General features: G+C 45.6%; 1 protein-coding gene across 1 annotated transcript; it reads left to right on the top strand.

The window, feature by feature from the left end:
• The first annotated feature begins 855 nt into the window (after positions 1–855).
• LOC121399790 (cystatin-A-like) lies at positions 856–3,152 on the top strand. Its single transcript, XM_041581396.1, has 3 exons — positions 856–992; positions 2,092–2,193; positions 2,848–3,152. Exons 1-3 carry the CDS (start codon positions 915–917, stop codon positions 2,965–2,967), a joined length of 300 nt encoding a protein of 99 aa, XP_041437330.1. The 5' UTR covers positions 856–914; the 3' UTR covers positions 2,968–3,152.
• The last annotated feature ends 18,063 nt before the right edge of the window (positions 3,153–21,215 follow it).

Below are 21,215 nucleotides of genomic sequence, written 5' to 3'. Positions count from 1 at the left end.
CTGTAGCAAGAGCATGAGCTCCTGTGAATCTGGTGTATCTGGCATGGCAAGGTCAACTCAAGAATGATGTTTGCTCCATTCAGTGTGTAACCGACACCATAGTCCATAGTTCATGTAGAGCTGATGAGCGGCTGAAAAGGACTGGGCTATAAGTGCGGGTCCCTCAAAGAGAATCTCATGTGATTAGAGAGTAGTTTGTCTCCTAGACATGAACATCAGGCCAACCAAGTCTTCTCTCTGCTCCCATTTATTAATGACACAATTTAACCTTTACACTTGCAGTTTGGAGATGGAATATGAGGCACATTAATGTCTTTGTAGAGGAATTTTATTACCTGTCCTGTGAATGTGCACCTGGATAATATCTCAGACAATACCTGCACAGTCTCTGCAATCAGATTTTTAGCATTAGATTCTACTGAAGCCTCGAATCCTGGCCTTACTTCTGTCCAACCAGAGAACTGATTAAAACAAACACCTACTTGTAAATGCAACATTTTAGCCTCTGAATCTAGTTGCACTTTAATATCGGAAATGAATCCATTGCACTAGGGAGGCTGTTGGGACAAAGGTTTGGGTTTGGGAACATGTGAGTTTGGGACATTGTTGCTTCTCTTCAGGTGCAGAAGGACTGAGGGAACAGCTTGAGCAGATTCTACTTACAATGTACATTTCATTAATGGAATGAGGTCAGAAGACAATAATAGAACTTGCAACAGTTGACAATTCATACAATGAATCAAACCTTAAAGGGAGCACACCCTTAGCCATCGCCTCAATATTCCCCAGGGGCAGGGCATGTCAATAGGGGCCGACCCCTAGATTTACACAACACCTTCAACAGTGACAACCAGGAGTATAAAGGCAGGTGCAAGTTGAGTTGGTGAAAGTCAGATCTGTGTGTTGCACCAATTATGTCCGGCATTACGAGAGACGGGGGTCTCACTGCAACTCAGAAGGCGAATGCTGAAGTACAGAATATCTGTGATCACGTGAGTCACCAGTGGGTAATTTATGGGGGTAAAATACTGTGGTACAAACTGTGACTGTGATGTACCAACAAATAATTGGGGGGAATAGTGTGGGTGCAAGGAGTGAGTAGTTGAGTCACTGGGGGTATAATAGGGGGGAATAGTGTGGGTGCAGGGAGTGAGTAGGTGAGTCACTGGGGATATAATTGGGGGGAATAGTGTGGGTGCAGGGAGTGAGTAGTTGAGTCACTGGGGGTATAATTGGGGGGAATAGTGTGGGTGCAGGGAGTGAGTAGTTGAGTCACTGGGGATATAATAGGGGGGAATAGTGTGGGTGCAGGGAGTGAGTAGGTGAGTCACTGGGGATATAATTGGGGGAATAATGTGGGTGCAGGGAGTGAGTAGGTGAGTCACTGGGGATATAATTGGGGGGAATAGTGTGGGTGCAGGGAGTGAGTAGGTGAGTCACTGGGGATATAATAGGGGGGAATAGTGTGGGTGCAGGGAGTGAGTAGTTGAGTCACTGGGGGTATAATAGGGGGGAATAGTGTGGGTGCAGGGAGTGAGTAGGTGAGTCACTGGGGATATAATTGGGGGGAATAGTGTGGGTGCAGGGAGTGAGTAGTTGAGTCACTGGGGATATAATTGGGGGAATAGTGTGGGTGCAGGGAGTGAGTAGTTGAGTCACTGGGGATATAATAGGGGGGAATAGTGTGGGTGCAGGGAGTGAGTAGGTGAGTCACTGGGGATATAATTGGGGGAATAATGTGGGTGCAGGGAGTGAGTAGGTGAGTCACTGGGGATATAATTGGGGGGAATAGTGTGGGTGCAGGGAGTGAGTAGGTGAGTCACTGGGGATATAATTGGGGGAATAGTGTGGGTGCAGGGAGTGAGTAGGTGAGTCACTGGGGATATAATTGGGGGAATAGTGTGGGTGCAGGGAGTGAGTAGGTGAGTCACTGGGGATATAATTGGGGGAATAGTGTGGGTGCAGCAGGGAGTAAAGCGTTAGTACAAGGGTTGGGTGAATGTGAGTAACTTACTCTGGGGCAGGTGTCACTATGTAGAAATATAATCACTTTCTCATTACTGTCAGTAACTGTTTGTGTTTATTTGGCAGGTAAAGGCGCAGTTCATACAGGAGTCGGGGGTCAATGTCTCTGTATTCAAGGCCATAGAATATAGGGAACAAGTAGTTGCTGGCACCAATTACTTCATTAAGGTAACGAGAGAGTAAGATGTGTGTATATAATGACCCAGTCCTGCTCTTTTTAAATTCCTCCCACTAAATGGGAACATGAAATGAGGTGTCAGGCCGGGACTGGATCATCTCATGACGGGTGGGGGGGGGCTCTTCTCTGTCTCTGCTGCTGCTCCTGCTCTCCAGTTGTAGGGCTATAGATTCCCAGCTCTGTATCCTCAGTATCTCTAACTAACAGGGAGCCTGGCAAGTGTTAGGGCTCTTACAGACGAGCGTTTTTACCTGCGCTCCCCTGCGTTCCGTTTTTCTGCGTTCAGCCGCAGGGGAGCGCAGGAATAGACGCATTACATTTTTTCCAATGGGGCTGTACTCACACAGGCGCGTGTAGGCGCCGAACGCAGGTCGAGACGCAACATGCTGCATTTTTCCTGCGTTCAGCGCCTACACGCGCCTGTGTGAGTACAGCCCCATTTGAAATAATGACATGCGTCTATTCCTGCGCTCCCCTGCGGCTGAACGCAGAAAAACGGAACGCAGGGGAGCGCAGGTAAAAACGCATGTCTGTAAGAGCCCTAATAGTGTCTGTGCAGGGAGTTGTAGTTGCACAAGTCAGTGGCCTATAGAGACTTATTAGTACGTCCCATGCTCAGGGTAACGTGTGGATATTTGTTTCAGGTGCACATCACGGGTCACGATTACGTTCACCTGCGCGTCTATAGATCAGTTGAGAACAGCTTCGAACTTACTTCCTACCAGCTGAATAAGAAGCGGAAGGATGAGCTGATTTACTTCTGAGTCGCACTGTGTGGCCCCCCGGCCCTTTATGGAGGAGAGATCGTGAGATTTGATTCACATTCGGTGCCTCTTCTCTTCTCTCTGGGCTCAGCTTTTATTATTATTATGAATTTATAAAGCACCAACATATACTGTAGCGCTGTACAATGAACGGGTGAATAAAGATTCCATACAATAGTAACTGATATGGCAGCTTCCAGGCTAAATGGTACAAGTATCAAATCACTGCTCTATGCCATGAACCATCTCCTTACTTGTGATGTGTGGGGGTCTTATTTGGAACGTGTAATTGGTTGTTACTGTTATTTCACCAACGTGTGCTCATATTCCAATAGATCCCCCAATTCTTCTAGTGTTTAGCCACTGGCAGGGATGCAGTTACCCCAATAATCCCAGTGGAACATACTCTTTGACTAAGAGGCAAGTAAAGGGGGGTCAGTAATATTCACAGCTCTGCTCCCTAATATTGAATAACAGCAAGTGCAATGCCCTGTGACCCACAAGAGGGTTAAACACAGCAGGTTACACTGACTGATACACTGACATTAGATATATATATTGTGGTATGGTGACAAAAAGGTCCCCAGTTTCCTGGGGAAAAGTGATTGATGGAATGTATGTTGGGCCACGGATTCTCAGATATTGTTGCTGAGGTGAGACCAGTAGTGCTGTTAGCAGAGAAACACTATGTCTCTCTGCAAGGTTTTTGTAATTACTGATCCGGGACTGGTCTTACTGGGAACCCGCAAGAGTAGGGTGGGGCGGATTCCCAAATCCGTAGGCCAGGTTTTCAAGAGGCCCTAGGCCTATTTAGTACACCTGATGCTGAGCAGCAGTGCTGAATGTGTGTGAGACAAACTGCTGGTATTGCTCAGCTTCAGGAGAGAAAACAAAGCATTTATTTTGTGTTAGCCAGGAGGCTGGATATTTCTGTTAAACTGCTGTTTTTTTGGTTACCTTCCCCCTGCGAGGGGAAACTTCTGCAGCCGCTGGAAAATAAACGCGGGCAGGAAGCTCTTAAACCGATCCTGGTGTGTGAAGTCGCCTCTTTTGCAGCCTACCAGCGAGTGAACCCCCACAATTGGTGTTTCGGATGCGGGCAGCGATTGCCACACGCGGAAGTTGCCAAACCACAGTAAGTCTCCTGTGAGTATTGTGCGGACTGTATAGCTTATAAGTGGGATTTAAAGAGACTTAAAAGTTGTGAAATGGAGGATGTCCTCAAGGCTTTGCTGCAGTGCACTGCAACTTTACAGAAGGCCCACCAGGAGAGCCAGTTGCTACAGCAGCAGTGTAACGCCACCCAGCAGGAGGCAAATCGTCTGTTGGAGGCCCACATCACTGCACTGGCGCAGGCTGCAGAGAAAGATCGGCAGCTGCAAATTGAGGTGGTAAAACAACTGACAGCCAGGGTCTCTGGGGATGCTGCCCTAGTCCCTGGAGTGCCACGCTCCATCCCAGGCAGCCACCTCCTGCGGAGAATGACTGGGCAGGATGATGTGGAGGCCTTCCTCTGTACCTTTGAGAGGACGGCGGAGCAGCAAGCCTGGTCGAGGGAGCAATGGGCGATGATTGTTGCACCACTACTAGTGGGGGATTCCCAGAAAGCTTTTTATGACCTGTCCTCCGAGGACGCAAGGGACTATGACAAGCTGAAGTCTGAAATCCTGCGGAGACTGGGAGTAACCACCTCTGTGAGGGCACAGCGGGTCCACAGTTGGGAATTTAAGGTTAAGGGGTCACCCCGCTCCCAGATGTATGATCTCATTAACCTTGTGAAACGCTGGCTGCAGGCGGAAATTCTTTCCGCACCTCAGATTGTGGAAAGGGTCACAATGCCTTAAGTGTTTGCATTTAAAGTAAGAGGTCATGAAGTCATATGAGTTCAATTCCCTTTTCTGCCTTTAATTTTATTCATTTCTCTAATTAGAATTTTCATTCCTTATTTTCTTTAATATACATGATTGAGCCTAATATGTTGTAAAATGTACAGTATAATTTTAAATATCAATTACAGAAAATTGTTGGACTTCGGGTATAGATGGGTATTGAACCCAGTACCTTTGGCAGCAAAAGCAAACACCTAACCAAATGCGCCACCACAATACTACTGATAAGTGCCTGTTTAAGACTTTACTTTATCTGTGATGTAATTCACACATTAAAAAAAAAAATAATAATCAGGGCATAGTAATGGGGAAAATTAAGCTCAGGGGTCGATGGAAGAGGCATTGGGACTTACTTTTGATTATTTATTTATATATTTTTTAATTCTTTTTTAATTTATTAAAAAAAAATTTTTACTTCCTCAGCACTTATACTCTGCAGATCTTCTTTCCTAGTAATGTGCACATAATCACACTTCTATTCAAATGATTTTTATTCTGTTTGTGAGCACCTGAAGAGCCCCCTTTCTGTAGCTCACATTGAGAGCATGTCACGATCGTTCTGCACTGGGACTCACTGAAGCCGGTCGGCAGCTAAAGAAATACCTTGCGCTTGGCGCCATCTAGTGGCCATAGCTGGAACTGCATGCAGGTAACTGCGATAAATGCGACGGGACATTTTAAGATATCGCACTTGCTGGCAATTAACTAACGTTACAGCGCGCCAGATGTACAATCCGTTCTGGCTTCATCTGTACCAACTTGTGTCGTCCAGATTGGTAAGCGCACTGTGAATGCATTATTAGACACAGGTAGCTTAGTCACACTGGTAAACACACAGCTCCTGAAGGACTGTCCTTTAACGCAGCGTCAAGTAGGAGTGGTGTGTGTACATGGGGACTGTAAGAAATACCCCACAGCCTTAGTGACTTTTGTGACCCCTGCAGGGACTGTGTGCCATGAAGTGGCAGTGTCTCCCATACTCTTGCACAGTGTAATTTTGGGCAGAGACTTTCCCTTATTTCGTGAACTGTGCCAGGAGCAAGCTCCAGAGACTGAGAAACGTTTTGAGCATGGTGAGGTGAGACCCCACCCTATTGAACTGGATACTTCTATAGAAACTGTTAAGGACAATAGAGTATCTGGGGGAGAGAAAACAGAACCACCCATGTCAGGTGTTATTGTAAGTGGTACCGAGGATGGGTTGGAAGATAGTGAGTTGTTTCCCTTAGCTGTATTAGCTGGTGAATCTGAGGTAACTGCGGAGACCATTGAGGAACCTAGCATGCCTGAGCTAGAGGTCTCCCGGGATAACTTCGGAACTGCCCAGCTAAGGGACCCAACACTCACTAAAGCTTGGGAAAATGTCAAGGTTAAAAATGGGAACCCCGAAAATCCTGGGGTAGATTGTGTATTTCCCCACCTTGCTGTACAAAATGACTTGCTTTACCATGTGGATAAGGTTCGAGGAGAGATTGTGGAACAGCTAGTGGTCCCGCAGCCATATAGGAGAACAGTTCTCAATCTGGCCCATTCTCATCCACTAGGTGGCCACCTAGCGTATGAGAAAACCAAAGACAGAATGCTACAGAGGTTCTTTTGGCCGGGGGTACATGCAGATGTAAAGAACTATTGTGAATCATGCCCCGAGTGTCAGAAATTGGCCCCCAATGCCCCATTTTCGCAGCCCATTAGTTCCCTTACCCGTAATCGAAATCCCATTTGATCGTATTGCCATGGACTTGGTAGGGCCACTAATAAAATCTGCTAGGGGGCATCAGTATATTTTGGTAGTCATGGACTACGCCACTCGGTATCCAGAGGCTGTCCCCTTAAGGAACACCTCTTCAAAGACCATAGCTCGAGAGCTGTTCCACATGTTCACCCGCACAGGAATTCCAAAAGAGATCCTTACAGATCAGGGGACTCCCTTCATGTCTAGGGTGATGAAGGAATTGTGCAGGTTTCTCCAAATAAAACAGTTACGCACATCTGTGTATCATCCCCAAACTGACGGGTTGGTGGAAAGGTTCAACAAGACCCTTAAGGGGATGTTAAAAAAAGTGGTGGATAAAGATGTGAGGAACTGGGATTGTTTACTTCCATATCTCATGTTTGCCATTAGAGAAGTCCCACAGGCCTCTACAGGGTTTTCACCCTTTGAGTTGTTGTATGGCCGCCACCCACGAGGGCTGTTGGACGTGGCAAAGGAGACATGGGAGTCTGAAGCCACCCCACACAAAAGTGTCATAGAGCATGTTGCAGACATGCAGGACCGTCTTGCAAAGGTAATGCCCCTTGTGAGAGAACATATGCTTCAGGCCCAGCAAGCTCAAAGCCGCATATATAATAGATCGGCTCGTGTCCGAACTTTCCATCCTGGGGACAGGGTGTTAGTCCTGGTTTCCTACGGTGGAAAGTAAGTTCCTGGCCAAATGGCAAGGCCCCTACGAGATTATAGAACGCGTAGGGGACGTTAATTATAAGGTGTCCCAACCAAACAAGCGGAAAAAAGAGCAGCTCTACCATGTTAACTTAATTAAGCCCTGGAAGGATAGGGAATCGCTGTCCGCCTGTCCTGCAGTTGTAGAGGTAAAGATCCCACAGGTGCCTGAGGTAAAAGTGGCTGAGACCCTCACTAACAGTCAGAAGCAGGAGATGAAAGAGTTTCTGATCCGGAATAGACAAATATTCTCAGACCAGCCTGGGCTTACTGATATTATTAAACATGACATTATAACTGGACCTGGGGTTAAAGTCAATGTTAAACCTTACAGGATACCCGAGGCACGACGCCAGGCAGTGACAGAGGAGATTAGAAGGATGTTGGAGCTGGATGTTATTGAGGAGTCCCATAGTGAATGGTCCAGCCCCATTGTCCTTGTCCCAAAACCGGATGGTAGCATCCGATTTTGCAATGACTTCAGAAAGTTAAATGAGATCAGCAAGTTTGATGCATATCCAATGCCCCGGGTCGACGAACTGATAGAAAGGCTAGGGCAGGCCCGCTACATTACCACCCTAGATCTTACCAAGGGGTATTGGCAGGTACCCCTCACTGAAGGGGCCAAAGAGAAGACTGCGTTTTCCACTCCTGAGGGGCAGTGGCAATATAAACGCTTACCGTTTGGCTTACATGGGGCCCCAGCAACGTTCCAGAGAATGATGGACCGCATTCTCAAACCACATCAAGGATATGCTTCAGCTTACCTGGACGATGTGGTTATCTTTAGCCCAGACTGGGAAAGTTATTTGCCCCGGGTACAAGCGGTCCTTGACTCTATCTGGAAGGCGGGTCTGACAGCAAATCCAAAAAAGTGTGCAATGGGGTTAGAAGAGGCCCGTTATTTGGGGTATGTGATTGGAAGAGGGGTAGTCAAAATTGAGGGAATTCAGGAGTGGCCCCGGCCCAAATCCAAGAAGCAAGTCAGGGCCTTTCTTGGGATAGTGGGATATTACAGGAGGTTTGTCCACAATTTTGCCACCCTAGCAGCCCCGCTTACTGACCTCACAAAAGGGAGTAAAGCTGGAACAGTTACATGGACCCCAGAGGCAGAGGAAGCTTTTCTAAACTTGAAGGCCTCCCTGTGCAGATACCCTGTGCTGATCGCTCCTGACTTCAAGAAAGAGTTTCTTGTACAGACTGATGCTTCTGAAGTTGGGTTAGGGGCTGTTCTGTCACAAGTAGTGAATGGGGAAGAACACCCAGTAGCATACCTAAGCAGGAAGCTAACCCCAGCTGAATGCAGGTATGCCATTGTAGAGAGAGAGTGCCTGGCCATCAAGTGGGCACTGGAGAGCTTGAGATACTATCTGTTAGGGAGGCAGTTCAAACTTGTCACTGACCATGCCCCACTTAAATGGATGGCCCAAAATAGGGAAAAGAACGCCAGGGTCACCAGATGGTTCTTGTCCCTTCAAAATTTCAAATTCTCAGTAGAACATAGACCTGGAAAGATGCAAGGGAATGCAGATGCTCTCTCCAGGGTACATGCATTAGTGGCATACTGTGCTCACCCCTACGGGCTTGAGCAGAGGGGGGGGGTATGTGGTATGGTGACAAAAAGGTCCCCAGTTTCCTGGGGAAAAGTGATTGATGGAATGTATGTTGGGCCACGGATTCTCAGATATTGTTGCTGAGGTGAGACCAGTAGTGCTGTTAGCAGAGAAACACTATGTCTCTCTGCAAGGTTTTTGTAATTACTGATCCGGGACTGGTCTTACTGGGAACCCGCAAGAGTAGGGTGGGGCGGATTCCCAAATCCGTAGGCCAGGTTTTCAAGAGGCCCTAGGCCTATTTAGTACACCTGATGCTGAGCAGCAGCGCTGAATGTGTGTGAGACAAACTGCTGGTATTGCTCAGCTTCAGGAGAGAAAGCAAAGCATTTATTTTGTGAACCAGAAGGTTGGATTTTTTTCTGTTGAACTGCTGTGTTTCAGTTACCTTCCCCCTGCGAGGGGAAATTTCTGCAGCCGCTGGAAAATAAACGCGGGCAGGAAGCTCTTAAACTGATCCTGGTGTGTGAAGTCGCCTCTTTTGCAGCCTACCAGCGAGTGAACCCCCACAATATATACAGTATAAGCTGTAACCCTCTGTGCGCTAGAAGTTACTTGGCCCCTTAGAGACAATATTATAAGGGACCCCCTTATTGATAAATATTTAGGACGATGAACCTGTTCAGATCCCCCAATGAGCCCTCTTGCTCCCTGGGACCCCCCAGATGTGCTGGTTCTGCCGTCTCTCTTACTGCACCCCCATGCTGATTAACACATGCCCCAATACTGTGAACAATGAAAAGCTGAGAGGTGCAGTTCTGCAAGGTCTGCGGTGCCTCTGCCCAGAAGTATCTTTTAAAGAGACTCAGACACAAAATCATCCAATTTCACTATCCCCCTCACTGTGGTGCTTTCCCTTTTACCCCACAAAGTGCTTGTACAGCAGCCCCCAAAATACAGCACTGGCACCCACACACTCACTTCTATATTTACTTACACTCATCGCCAGTCTCTCACACTCATCGCCAGTCACTCACACTCATAACCAGTCACTCACACTCATGGCCAGTCTCTCACACTCATGGCCAGTCTCTCGCACTCATGACCAGTCTCTCGCACTCATGACCAGTCACTCACACTCATGGCCAGTCTCTCACACTCATGACCAGTCACTCACACTCATGGCCAGTCTCTCACACTCATGGCCAGTCTCTCACACTCATGGCCAGTCTCTCCCACTCATGGCCAGTCACTCACACTCATGGCCAGTCTCTCTCACTCATGACCAGTCTCTCGCACTCATGGCCAGTCACTCACACTCATGGCCAGTCACTCACACTCATGACCAGTCACTCACACTCATGGCCAGTCTCTCACACTCATGGCCAGTCTCTCACACTCATGGCCAGTCTCTCCCACTCATGGCCAGTCACTCACACTCATGGCCAGTCTCTCTCACTCATGGCCAGTCTCTCACACTCATGGCCAGTCTCTCCCACTCATGGCCAGTCACTCACACTCATGGCCAGTCTCTCTCACTCATGGCCAGTCTCTCTCACTCATGGCCAGTCACTCACACTCATGGCCAGTCTCTCTCACTCATGGCCAGTCTCTCACACTCATGGCCAGTCTCTCCCACTCATGGCCAGTCACTCACACTCATGGCCAGTCTCTCTCACTCATGGCCAGTCTCTCTCACTCATGGCCAGTCACTCACACTCATGGCCAGTCTCTCTCACTCATGGCCAGTCTCTCACACTCATGGCCAGTCTCTCTCACTCATGGCCAGTCACTCACACTCATGGCCAATAGTCTCTCGCACTCATGGCCAGTCAGTTGGGGCATCACTTGGTACTTTCCATGCCCAATTAGTAGCCAGTGGTTATTGGAAGTTTGTGCCGTGTATTGTTCTACAGCACTAGATCCATACGCACCGTATTGTAGCATCACCCACAGACATCTGCCCCAAGCTCAGACACACATATATATATATATATACAAACACACACACATACATATATATACAGTATATATAAGTAAAATGTGATTAAGGGATGATTTGCAAATCAGTGAAATATTTAATAACAAATAGTAGAAACACCGATCTTGAATTTGATGTAAATATCAGATTTTACCCCACTCACTTTGTATTTATATTTTATGGTGTCCCAGTTATTTTGTATATAGCCCTGTATTGAGTATAGATTATACACACAGAGGATATTGAATCATCTTTCCGAGTCCTACCCAAAGACATGGCCTCCGATGTCTAAGTGTCCCCGATGTACAGCATGAGTGGGTGGGTCCACCTTCGCCGAAGCTAAGGGGGTCCCACCATCCCTGCCTCTCCCTGAAGGGGTTTAGGGCAATTTGGATTTCCCATTGTTGAAGCTAGGGGGTGTCCCGTCTACTGTGGGTTCTGCCAAAGCTTGACATGGCCTGGAGTCCAGACAAAGGGAATATGACACCCATCCAGTGTTGCTCAAACCAAACAGAAAAAAGGTGCTGGAGTGAGCGGGTGCAATGGAACAAAATGAAAGGAGGAATCTAAGCAAAATGGGGTAAACCCCTATTTGTTTATTACATCAAATGATGCACAACGTTTCGGGGGCACGCCCCTTCGTCAGGTGATGCTGCAGACAATCTAAACAAGTTAATGTTTAGAGGACAGAAAAGAATGACCCACAATTTGCACCATCCCATTAGTCATTCAGTGAATCCCATGACAGAAAGTGAAACATAAACGTAACCTTTATTAAATTACTTAAAAGTGACCAAGGTGAAAAATTCACAAACAATTAAAAATACAAAAAGGAGGAGCCCATCAAAAGCTTCATATAGTCTTGTACCCCCAAAGCTCTAATAATCGATCGTGTTCAATCTATCAGGATCACCTAGAGCAAATCCTTCACGGGGTGGACTGTTTTAAGTCCTGTGCATGATAGCTAAAGGCAACTTTAGTGATATTGGGTACCCAAAGGGTTACTGCACTTGTGTGTGCAGATGTTTATAAAAGAGCCGATAGTAGTGGGCAATGCTACTATTGCACCCCCATCATAACCGCAACCCCTCTGTGTGACAGATATGTAGTGCCAAGAGATCTGTCTTCAAGGGTTACGTGCTCGGCATTGCCCCAGTCTAATCACTGTATTGGCTTAAGCCTATCCTTTCACCGTACACCCCCAGCGTTCCTGGCGGGTCTTGTGAAACCATATATATATATTTTAGCGACGCTAGTATCATTAAGCTATGCCCTCTCGGTATACCCCCAGCGTTCCTGGCGGGTCCGAGGTAAGGCAAATTACGGCGCAAAAAGACTTTTAATAAAGCTGATGTTCTACCTGCCTAATTGAGCTAAAATAATTGAGAGGCGCCTGACGCTCGTTTCACTCGCTCAGCGAGCTTTGTCAAAGGCAATCTGCGGCGCGAAAGAGAGTGCATCTACATATAGATACGGGAGGAGCCGTTGCTATTCAAATCAGCCAATGCGCATTGGCCAAAAACACGTCAGCCAGTGCGCACACTTGCAGAGGCCATGGGGCGGAGCAAGAACTGCTCATTCTATGTTCTCAAAAGTCCGCCCCATTGTAGCCACTGTGCTGATATGATACAAAGTATCCACTTACTTCATCAGTATATTACAAAGTATCTACTTACTTCATCAGTATTTGAGGGAGATGGACTTATATTTGTTACATTTCCTTTAAACGTGACAACCAGTGTTAAATAATGAGGTAACAGAGATTTAAAGAAATGGATATTTAATGTTTGACCAGTCATAAACAATTTTACATTGTATCCAAAATAACACCTGTCACATAGTTATAGGGAACAGGAGACTGTCCTCGGTTATATGCTAAAGATCATTGGAATATCCCGAGTGTTTTAAATAAAAATATTCATGGTGATACTCTCATTCATGCCATCAGGGCCCATGGCATGCAAATTAAAAATCCATTCACTCTCTTTTGCCAAAAGTGACGTCTCCAAATCACCTCCCCTGATGCCAAGAGATATTCTGGATAATCCAGTCACTCGAAGACCCTTGCTGTTATGATTATGACATTCCAAAAAATGTCTACTCACTGAACTCACTACACGTTTGATTGCAAGGGGATATTCCCTGACATTGATCAGGAGAGCATACTCAAGGGCCCTTGGGACTCCAAGGGACAGCTTATTTAATAGAACCAAGAAACCTGGTAACCAAGAGGCACAGACAGTACGCTTTATTAGTACGTATTGCAAACAATGGCCACATATTGACTCCATACTTAAGAAGCATTGGCACATTCTATTGACAGATCCAGACTTATCGAGTATATTGGGACCTCGACCACTGACGTGCTGTCGCAGGGCACCCAATCTTCGTGATCGACTGGTCAGGAGCCATTTTGGCAAACAGAAAAACAAAACAACACAAATTGGTACATTCCCATGCGGGAAGTGCAGAGCTTGCCGATATATGTACAATAAATCCTCGATTTCTGATAGGTTCGGCAAACAACATAATATCACCCAATTTTTTACATGCAATACTGAGTGTGTGATTTACATGCTGACCTGTCCCTGTGATAAAATATATATTGGCAAAACAAATCGTGCTCTGAAGAAAAGAGTACTGGAACATGTCACAAGTATTGATAAAGCACCAGAATGGATTAAATTAGAAAAGAAATTACCACCAGTGAGTAGACATTTTTTGGAATGTCATAATCATAACAGCAAGGGTCTTCGAGTGACTGGATTATCCAGAATATCTCTTGGCATCAGGGGAGGTGATTTGGAGACATCACTTTTGGCAAAAGAGAGTGAATGGATTTTTAATTTGCATGCCATGGGCCCTGATGGCATGAATGAGAGTATCACCATGAATATTTTTATTTAAAACACTCGGGATATTCCAATGATCTTTAGCATATAACCGAGGACAGTCTCCTGTTCCCTATAACTATGTGACAGGTGTTATTTTGGATACAATGTAAAATTGTTTATGACTGGTCAAACATTAAATATCCATTTCTTTAAATCTCTGTTACCTCATTATTTAACACTGGTTGTCACGTTTAAAGGAAATGTAACAAATATAAGTCCATCTCCCTCAAATACTGATAAAGTAAGTAGATACTTTGTAATATACTGAAGAAGTAAGTGGATACTTTGTATCATATCAGCACAGTGGCTACAATGGGGCGGACTTTTGAGAACATAGAATGAGCAGTTCTTGCTCCGCCCCATGGCCTCTGCAAGTGTGCGCACTGGCTGACGTGTTTTTGACCAATGCGCATTGGCTGATTTGAATAGCAACGGCTCCTCCCGTACCTATATGTAGATGCACTCTCTTTCGCGCCGCAGATTGCCTTTGACAAAGCTCGCTGAGCGAGTGAAACGCGCGTCAGGCGCCTCTCAATTATTTTAGCTCAATTAGGCAGGTAGAACATCAGCTTTATTAAAAGTCTTTTTGCGCCGTAATTTGCCTTACCTTGGACCCGCCAGGAACGCTGGGGGTATACCGAGAGGGCATAGCTTAATGATACTAGCGTCGCTAAAATATATATATATGGTTTCACAAGACCCGCCAGGAACGCTGGGGGTGTACGGTGAAAGGATAGGCTTAAGCCAATACAGTGATTAGACTGGGGCAATGCCGAGCACGTAACCCTTGAAGACAGATCTCTTGGCACTACATATCTGTCACACAGAGGGGTTGCGGTTATGATGGGGGTGCAATAGTAGCATTGCCCACTACTATCAGCTCTTTTATAAACATCTGCACACACAAGTGCAGTAACCCTTTGGGTACCCAATATCACTAAAGTTGCCTTTAGCTATCATGCACAGGACTTAAAACAGTCCACCCCGTGAAGGATTTGCTCTAGGTGATCCTGATAGATTGAACACGATCGATTATTAGAGCTTTGGGGGTACAAGACTATATGAAGCTTTTGATGGGCTCCTCCTTTTTGTATTTTTAATTGTTTGTGAATTTTTCACCTTGGTCACTTTTAAGTAATTTAATAAAGGTTACGTTTATGTTTCACTTTCTGTCATGGGATTCACTGAATGACTAATGGGATGGTGCAAATTGTGGGTCATTCTTTTCTGTCCTCTAAACATTAACTATTAATCATTGACCCTGCACACCATTTTTGTGCTTTTCTGTTTGGTGGAAGGTGCTATATACTCCATCTTCTGTATATTGTGACAATCTAAACAATCCTTAAATAGCCTGCTTGACCCTCCCACCATGTAGAAAAAAATACAAAAGTTTCAAAATTTAGGAAGTACACACAAGTCCAAAATTAGTCAAAAAGTCCGATAAGGTGAACAAAAGTTAGTAACTTACATTTGAAATTTTATCAATAGTAAAGGATCTTACGAATTTTAACAGGGTCCTAAATTTTGAAACTTTTGTATTTTTTTCTACACGGCGGGAGGGTCAAGCAGGCTATTTAAGGATTGTTTAGATTGTCTGCAGCATCACCTGACGAAGGGGCGTGCCCCCGAAACGTTGTGCATCATTTGACGTTTACCCCATTTTGCTTAAGTTCCTGTGTGCCGATTCCTCCTTTCGTTTTGTTCCATTGGATTTGGGGGAGTGCCGTCTCCCTAGAGGATAGAGCACCAGGCAATCGAGTGAGGAAGGCTAGTGTGTGCGCTCACACTGTTTCTATGAATATTGAGCGGGTGCAATGCCATTGATTGCCTTGGTAAGACTCCAGCTGGCGGCTGGAGAAAAGAAAAATGGCTTCCCCCCCTGCCGAGCGACTGGAGTGAGGCAGAAACGGAACTAGAGTGGGGTGGGCCCTGGCGCAGGATGCGCAGCCGGGCCCCCCGCCCCCCTCCGTACACCCAGAACTGGCCGGGAATATGCGGCACGCGGGCTGCCGGGGGGCCCTGAGGGGGTGCGGGCCCTGGCCCGCTCGCACCCCCTGCTCCCCTGGTAGTTCCGCCCCTGGAGTGAGGGAAGAAGCAAGATTCAAGCAAGAAGTGTATGTGCAAGACCCAAAAAAGTGAATCAAGCACCCCTCCCCCTCCCGGGAGCACAACGTTTCCACTTTCATGAAACTTCCACCTCCCCAGCCTAGACCAGAGGATCAAGTGTGTCTCCGTCGTCACATAAGATAAGAGGGGTAACTAGCCAAAGGGACCAGTGGGACAAAACCTGATCTTCTCCGGCCAGAGGACCAAGTGTTTTTCCTTCTTCACAGAAGTTGTACCAATAGGCCCAGCACTGCACTTGATCTGAGCCAAAAGGCAGAGAAGCGATTATACACACAGATTATATACAGCAATGGACCCGGGGGCCGGTGTAGAGCCAAATATTTTTGCAAGGACAGGGGGTCGGGAGGAGGTCAGGAGGGGTCGGCATCCAATTCTGGCATCCCGGCATTAATTGGTCGCTAGGTTCGGTGGCCCAGTTCAAGACCACAGTCCGGTGGTTGGGTTGCCACCTTTTCTGGAAAAAAATACCGGCCAGGTGGAAACCCTACACGGTGGTTGGGGACCCCCGAAATACAGTAGAGATATAGTGAGAGGCGGGATCGGTGAGGAGGTGCTGGTCCCAGATTGGGGGGGACACGAGAACATTAATATCTGTGGGTCTGACATGAAGCTGCACTGAGGGGAGTGACCACTCACACTCACACAGCTGATTGGTGCCCTGGGGCAGTGAGTGAGTGACAGTCAGGTCCTTGTGCCGCTGCAGTTTCCCATTCTCTCTCCTTCTCACCCACAAAACTAATGTGCTGCTCCCGCACAGACCAGTGTGTTATTACCCCGGGGAGGGACACTTTTTCTACAACTGGATTTGAGCAAATTCATTAGGTTCATTACCTTGAAAAGCCGTTATTCTGTGCCTGCGACTGTCTCTGCATTAGGAGATGATCGTGATATTGATGCAGAAAATGTGATCTTTGATATAAATAATAATAATGTTGATAATATTCATCCCTCTTTGTATGATTTGGATTTGGGTGATGTGTGTGTATTGTAAACATTACTAGATTTACAGCAAGAGAGTGAGCCCCCCACAAACCTTGGACAAGGGGTTAAACATACGGGATTTAAAAATAAATCCACCTACTATCCCTACAATCGAAAAGTCATTGTATAGAACTTTTTCATAAGTTGGTTCAGAGAGATATAGAAACATTACCCAAAATGCGTAAACAATATGGAGGGATAAAAAATCTGCAGGAGGTGAAGAGACAGTTGGGAGATGTTAATTTGGATGTAGATCCAACAAATACTGTAGATTCTACAAAACACTTAATGGACTTGTAGATAATGGATAAGAAATGGGGGTCCTAAACAAATCTGAGTTTGACTTTTTAATCTGTTCCAACCCGGTGGTCCCCATTTTTCATATCCTCCCAAAAGTGCATCAATCTTTGGTTGGTGTAAAGGGTCGATTGTAGCCAGTATTGGTTCATTAAATGACAATCTCTCAAAGTATGTCAACAGATTATTGATCCCGATGGTGGAGAAACTCCCAACTTTTTGGAGAGACACAACAATGTGTATAAGTAAGTTTGAGAATTTACCCTGGAAAAGTACTTATAGATGGTTCTCTATGGATGCTACTGCCCTTTATTCTTCTATTGAACATCATTTAGGGCTACAAGCGATAGAATCCTGGCTAATGAATGAAAGAATTTTCCCTGATACACAATTTCACGGTGCGTTCTACCGCCAAAGATGTGGTGCTGCCATGGGGGTGTCCTTTGCTCCCACTTACGCCAACCTATTCATAGGTTGGTGGGAGAGGCAACACATCTTTGGAGATACCAATCCTTACCGTAAACATATTATTTATTTTTTCCGATACATCGATGATTATTTCGGTATCTGGGATGGAGATGAACAGTCGTTATCATCGTTCATTGATTACTGTAATGCAGCAACTCATGTGATACAATTTACATATCAGACACACGCTAATTCTATGCCCCTTTTAGACATCACATTTACAGTGACTCAGAAGAGCATTGGGACGACACTTTATCGTAAACCGATTACTCGGAATACTTTATTATATGCTCAGAGTGGACATCCTATGCCTGAGGGGGATCCCAATGGGCCAATTTTTAAGGTTGAGCCGCATTTGTTCTGGATCTTTGGGATAGATTCGTTGATCGTGGGTATGATACCAAAGACATGAAAGCAGCTTATGATCAAGCTAGAAATAGATCAGACCTATTGAAGTTCACCAATAAGCGCATAAAGAAATAAATATGATACTCATACACCATCTAGTGGTCAAGAACAAAATTCTAGATTGCGTTTTTCGATGGTATTTACCAAAGATGCCCATTATATACAGCAAAGTATACGAAGACATTGGGGTATTCTTTTATGGGACCCCATTTTGAAAGACACTTTAGATCAGTCACCATCTTTTGTATTTCGAAAGGGGAAATCTTTAGCATCAAATTTGTCCCCTAGTCTTTATAAATCAAAGAGATCCAATACACTTATAAATGTGGCCGGAATAGATGTAAGTCCTGCACATTACTCAATATCTCTGCAGTGTTCAGCAGTACAAATACAGGTTAAAATGATACGGTTAAACAATATTTTAACTGCTGTTCTAGGTGGGTTATCTACCTGGCTAATGCGGCGCTCAATATGTGGGTAAAACCACACGACGCGCAGGAGTCAGGCTTTTGGAAGACCTGTCAGTGGTTGAAAGGGGAGACAAAAAATCAGCCATTGCCGAACACATAATAGAAAAATACGACGGCAGTAACGTAACTAGAGGGGGGGCCCTGGTGCGGGATGCGCAGCCGGCCTCTACGCCCCCTCCATACATGATTTTCAGCCTGCATTTCAGTGGCGCGCGAGCTGCCGGAGGCCCTGAGGGGGTACGAACCCTGGCCCGCTCGCACCCCCTGCACCCCTGGTAGTTCCGCCACTGCACGACGGACATAACTTTTCAGATAATTGATAGTCCTAAACATAATGTTAGGGGATAAGACCCTGTACAGACTAGAAACATACTGGACTTTTCAATTAAAAACAATAAATACATATGGAGGACTTAATCGTGATTGGGAACTAACTGGCTATTTTTGATGTTTCATTTTTGGAGGTCTAATCCACTGCTAAGTGTTATAATGAACCGATATAAATGGTTTTCTTTAAATTCATAGAAGAATCTGATTATAAGTGGTAAATAATTTAAATATTTATTCAATTAATTTATCTAATTTAATTAATTAAAATATATAAAATAATTTTTGGAGTATTCGTTCAATGTAATTTAATTTGATGATTCTCTGTTTTGCCTTATCATAAATTATTAATTTATTGCAGTAATCAATGGAGTCTTAGAACTCATATATATGTAAGTGGCACACTTCTTTCGTTCTAAGTATATATCGTTGTTTTTTTTCCCTACGATAGGGTTAATGGTTTTAGAAGGGGTGTGGTATTTTCTCTTTATAAAATGGAAACAATTTAGCATTGTGAGGAAGTGGTTTGTCCACGAAACACGTTAAAGCATATTGATCCTAAAATTCTCTGTCTAATGTTTTAATGGATTTCTAATAAATGGATGTTTTAAACCTGCTGGTGCTCCGTGTTTGGAAGATATACCCCGGGGAGGGACAAGAAGTCACTAGATCTGCCCGCACTATGTCTGTGCTTTTATGGGAAATACGGCGAATTACTCCTATACACCGGTACATACGGTAGGACTGAGAGAAGGCGGTGTGTATGTAAATGAGGCTCCTTCTCGTGTACGGAAGCTCCGAGGAACCAATCCCATAGTTTGTGAGAGAGAAGCATGTGACTCGAGTTGCCACATGGCGAGTATTTTACTGGTCTGGCCGGTAAAAGTGATGCTTGATGCCGATGTTATTAATAGGAAAAACGGCAAGAATATAGGATGGCCGGTATTTTTTTCCAGAAAAGGTGCCAACCCTACACGTGACCCTGAACTTTTATTAGAAGCTCTTGGGGCAATGAGAGGGGTATTTATGTACAAGGGAAAAGTGTCACTTCCGGACTGTACTGTCTCTTTAAATCCTACAACTGCAACTGTCACTTACCCACAAGTCTTGCACCAATGGGTCTTGTATGGGGCCCATGGGCAAAACAAAGTTCCATCAGGGGCCCCTCAGGGAAAGACATGAAATCAATTCTTGTGCATAATTAATTCCCACAATGTGATGCACTGTGGGCCCCCCTATATCTCTGTCTCCCCCAAACTTTTCCTGATTTCAGCCACGCCCACAGAACCTCCCCCACTAATCAGATCCCTCAGTTGTGTGTCGGACCAATTACATTACTAAGGTGAGTGTCCAGTGTCCCCTTCTACTCACTGGGGGCGGGGTCTGCTACTGCCCCTCCCCCAACACTTTCTTCTCTCTCACAATTAGAAGCAAATCTGACGAGGCTGATAAACAAGTGGATCTTTCCACCAATGGCTGATTGATATTGGGCTAAGCGAATAGGTTGGTCGTATGGAATGAGAATCTCATGAACAAGCTGATTCCTTTCTTGATCTGATGGGAAAAATTGAAATCTGCCTGAACATCTGACCAATTTCTGAGCAGATATCTCAAGGTTTGTCCGAGGGCCCCGTATATTGGCACAATCTGAATAAAGGGGCACCGTAGGCTCATTGGATGCCATGGACTGGGTGGGGCTTGGCTGAGACTGGGTGGGGCTTAGTTCAGACTAATGAGAGGCGTGTGGTGTTTGTATGTGAGTCGTCTCATTGGCTGCCGGGGTCGGTGACTTTGCTGTTGCCATTGGGTTGAATTAAAATATAAAAAGCCCTCAAGTCTTTTGGAGAATCTGCTGCCCCTGCTCCATTCATTTGTGCCACACTTATGGAATTGCCCCAAGTTTCCCAGTGACACCTCCTCCTATGAGAACCATGGGGGGTGGGGGGACACTGGGTCCAGTTGGCTGAGCCCCATGGATGTGCTGAGTGACTTTGTTGATTTCTGTATCTCCTTTCCCCCCCAAGACAAGTGTGTCCATATACGAGTCTATAGGATTGTGGGGGGGCAGATGGAGACTCTCTGCTTCGACTCATTCCTATTGGACAAGACTATGGGGGAGGAGACTGTTTATTTCTAATACCTGTGTGACTCTGTGCCCCCCCCCTCATCTGCCAGATAATTGCCCCAACTGTCATTTTACACCGGCAATTTGTTTTTATATTAAACCCCTTGAGCTGAGACATCGGTGTCATTGTGTCTGTCAACAACTAATGTTCAGGTTTCCCATGGGGAGGGGCTTATTTGGGAGATTCAGATAAATACAAGGACGGGTAACCAACACCTGCACCTAGAGAAAGTGGGAGGGGGAAATGTTATTAATAATAACCGGCAACCAATCAGCAGCTTGCGT

Source organism: Xenopus laevis, chromosome 2L, assembly GCF_017654675.1.
Source record: "Xenopus laevis strain J_2021 chromosome 2L, Xenopus_laevis_v10.1, whole genome shotgun sequence".
Lineage (NCBI taxonomy): Eukaryota > Metazoa > Chordata > Amphibia > Anura > Pipidae > Xenopus > Xenopus laevis.
Note: the sequence above shows the minus strand (reverse complement) of the source record. Positions and strands in the feature narration are given on the sequence as shown.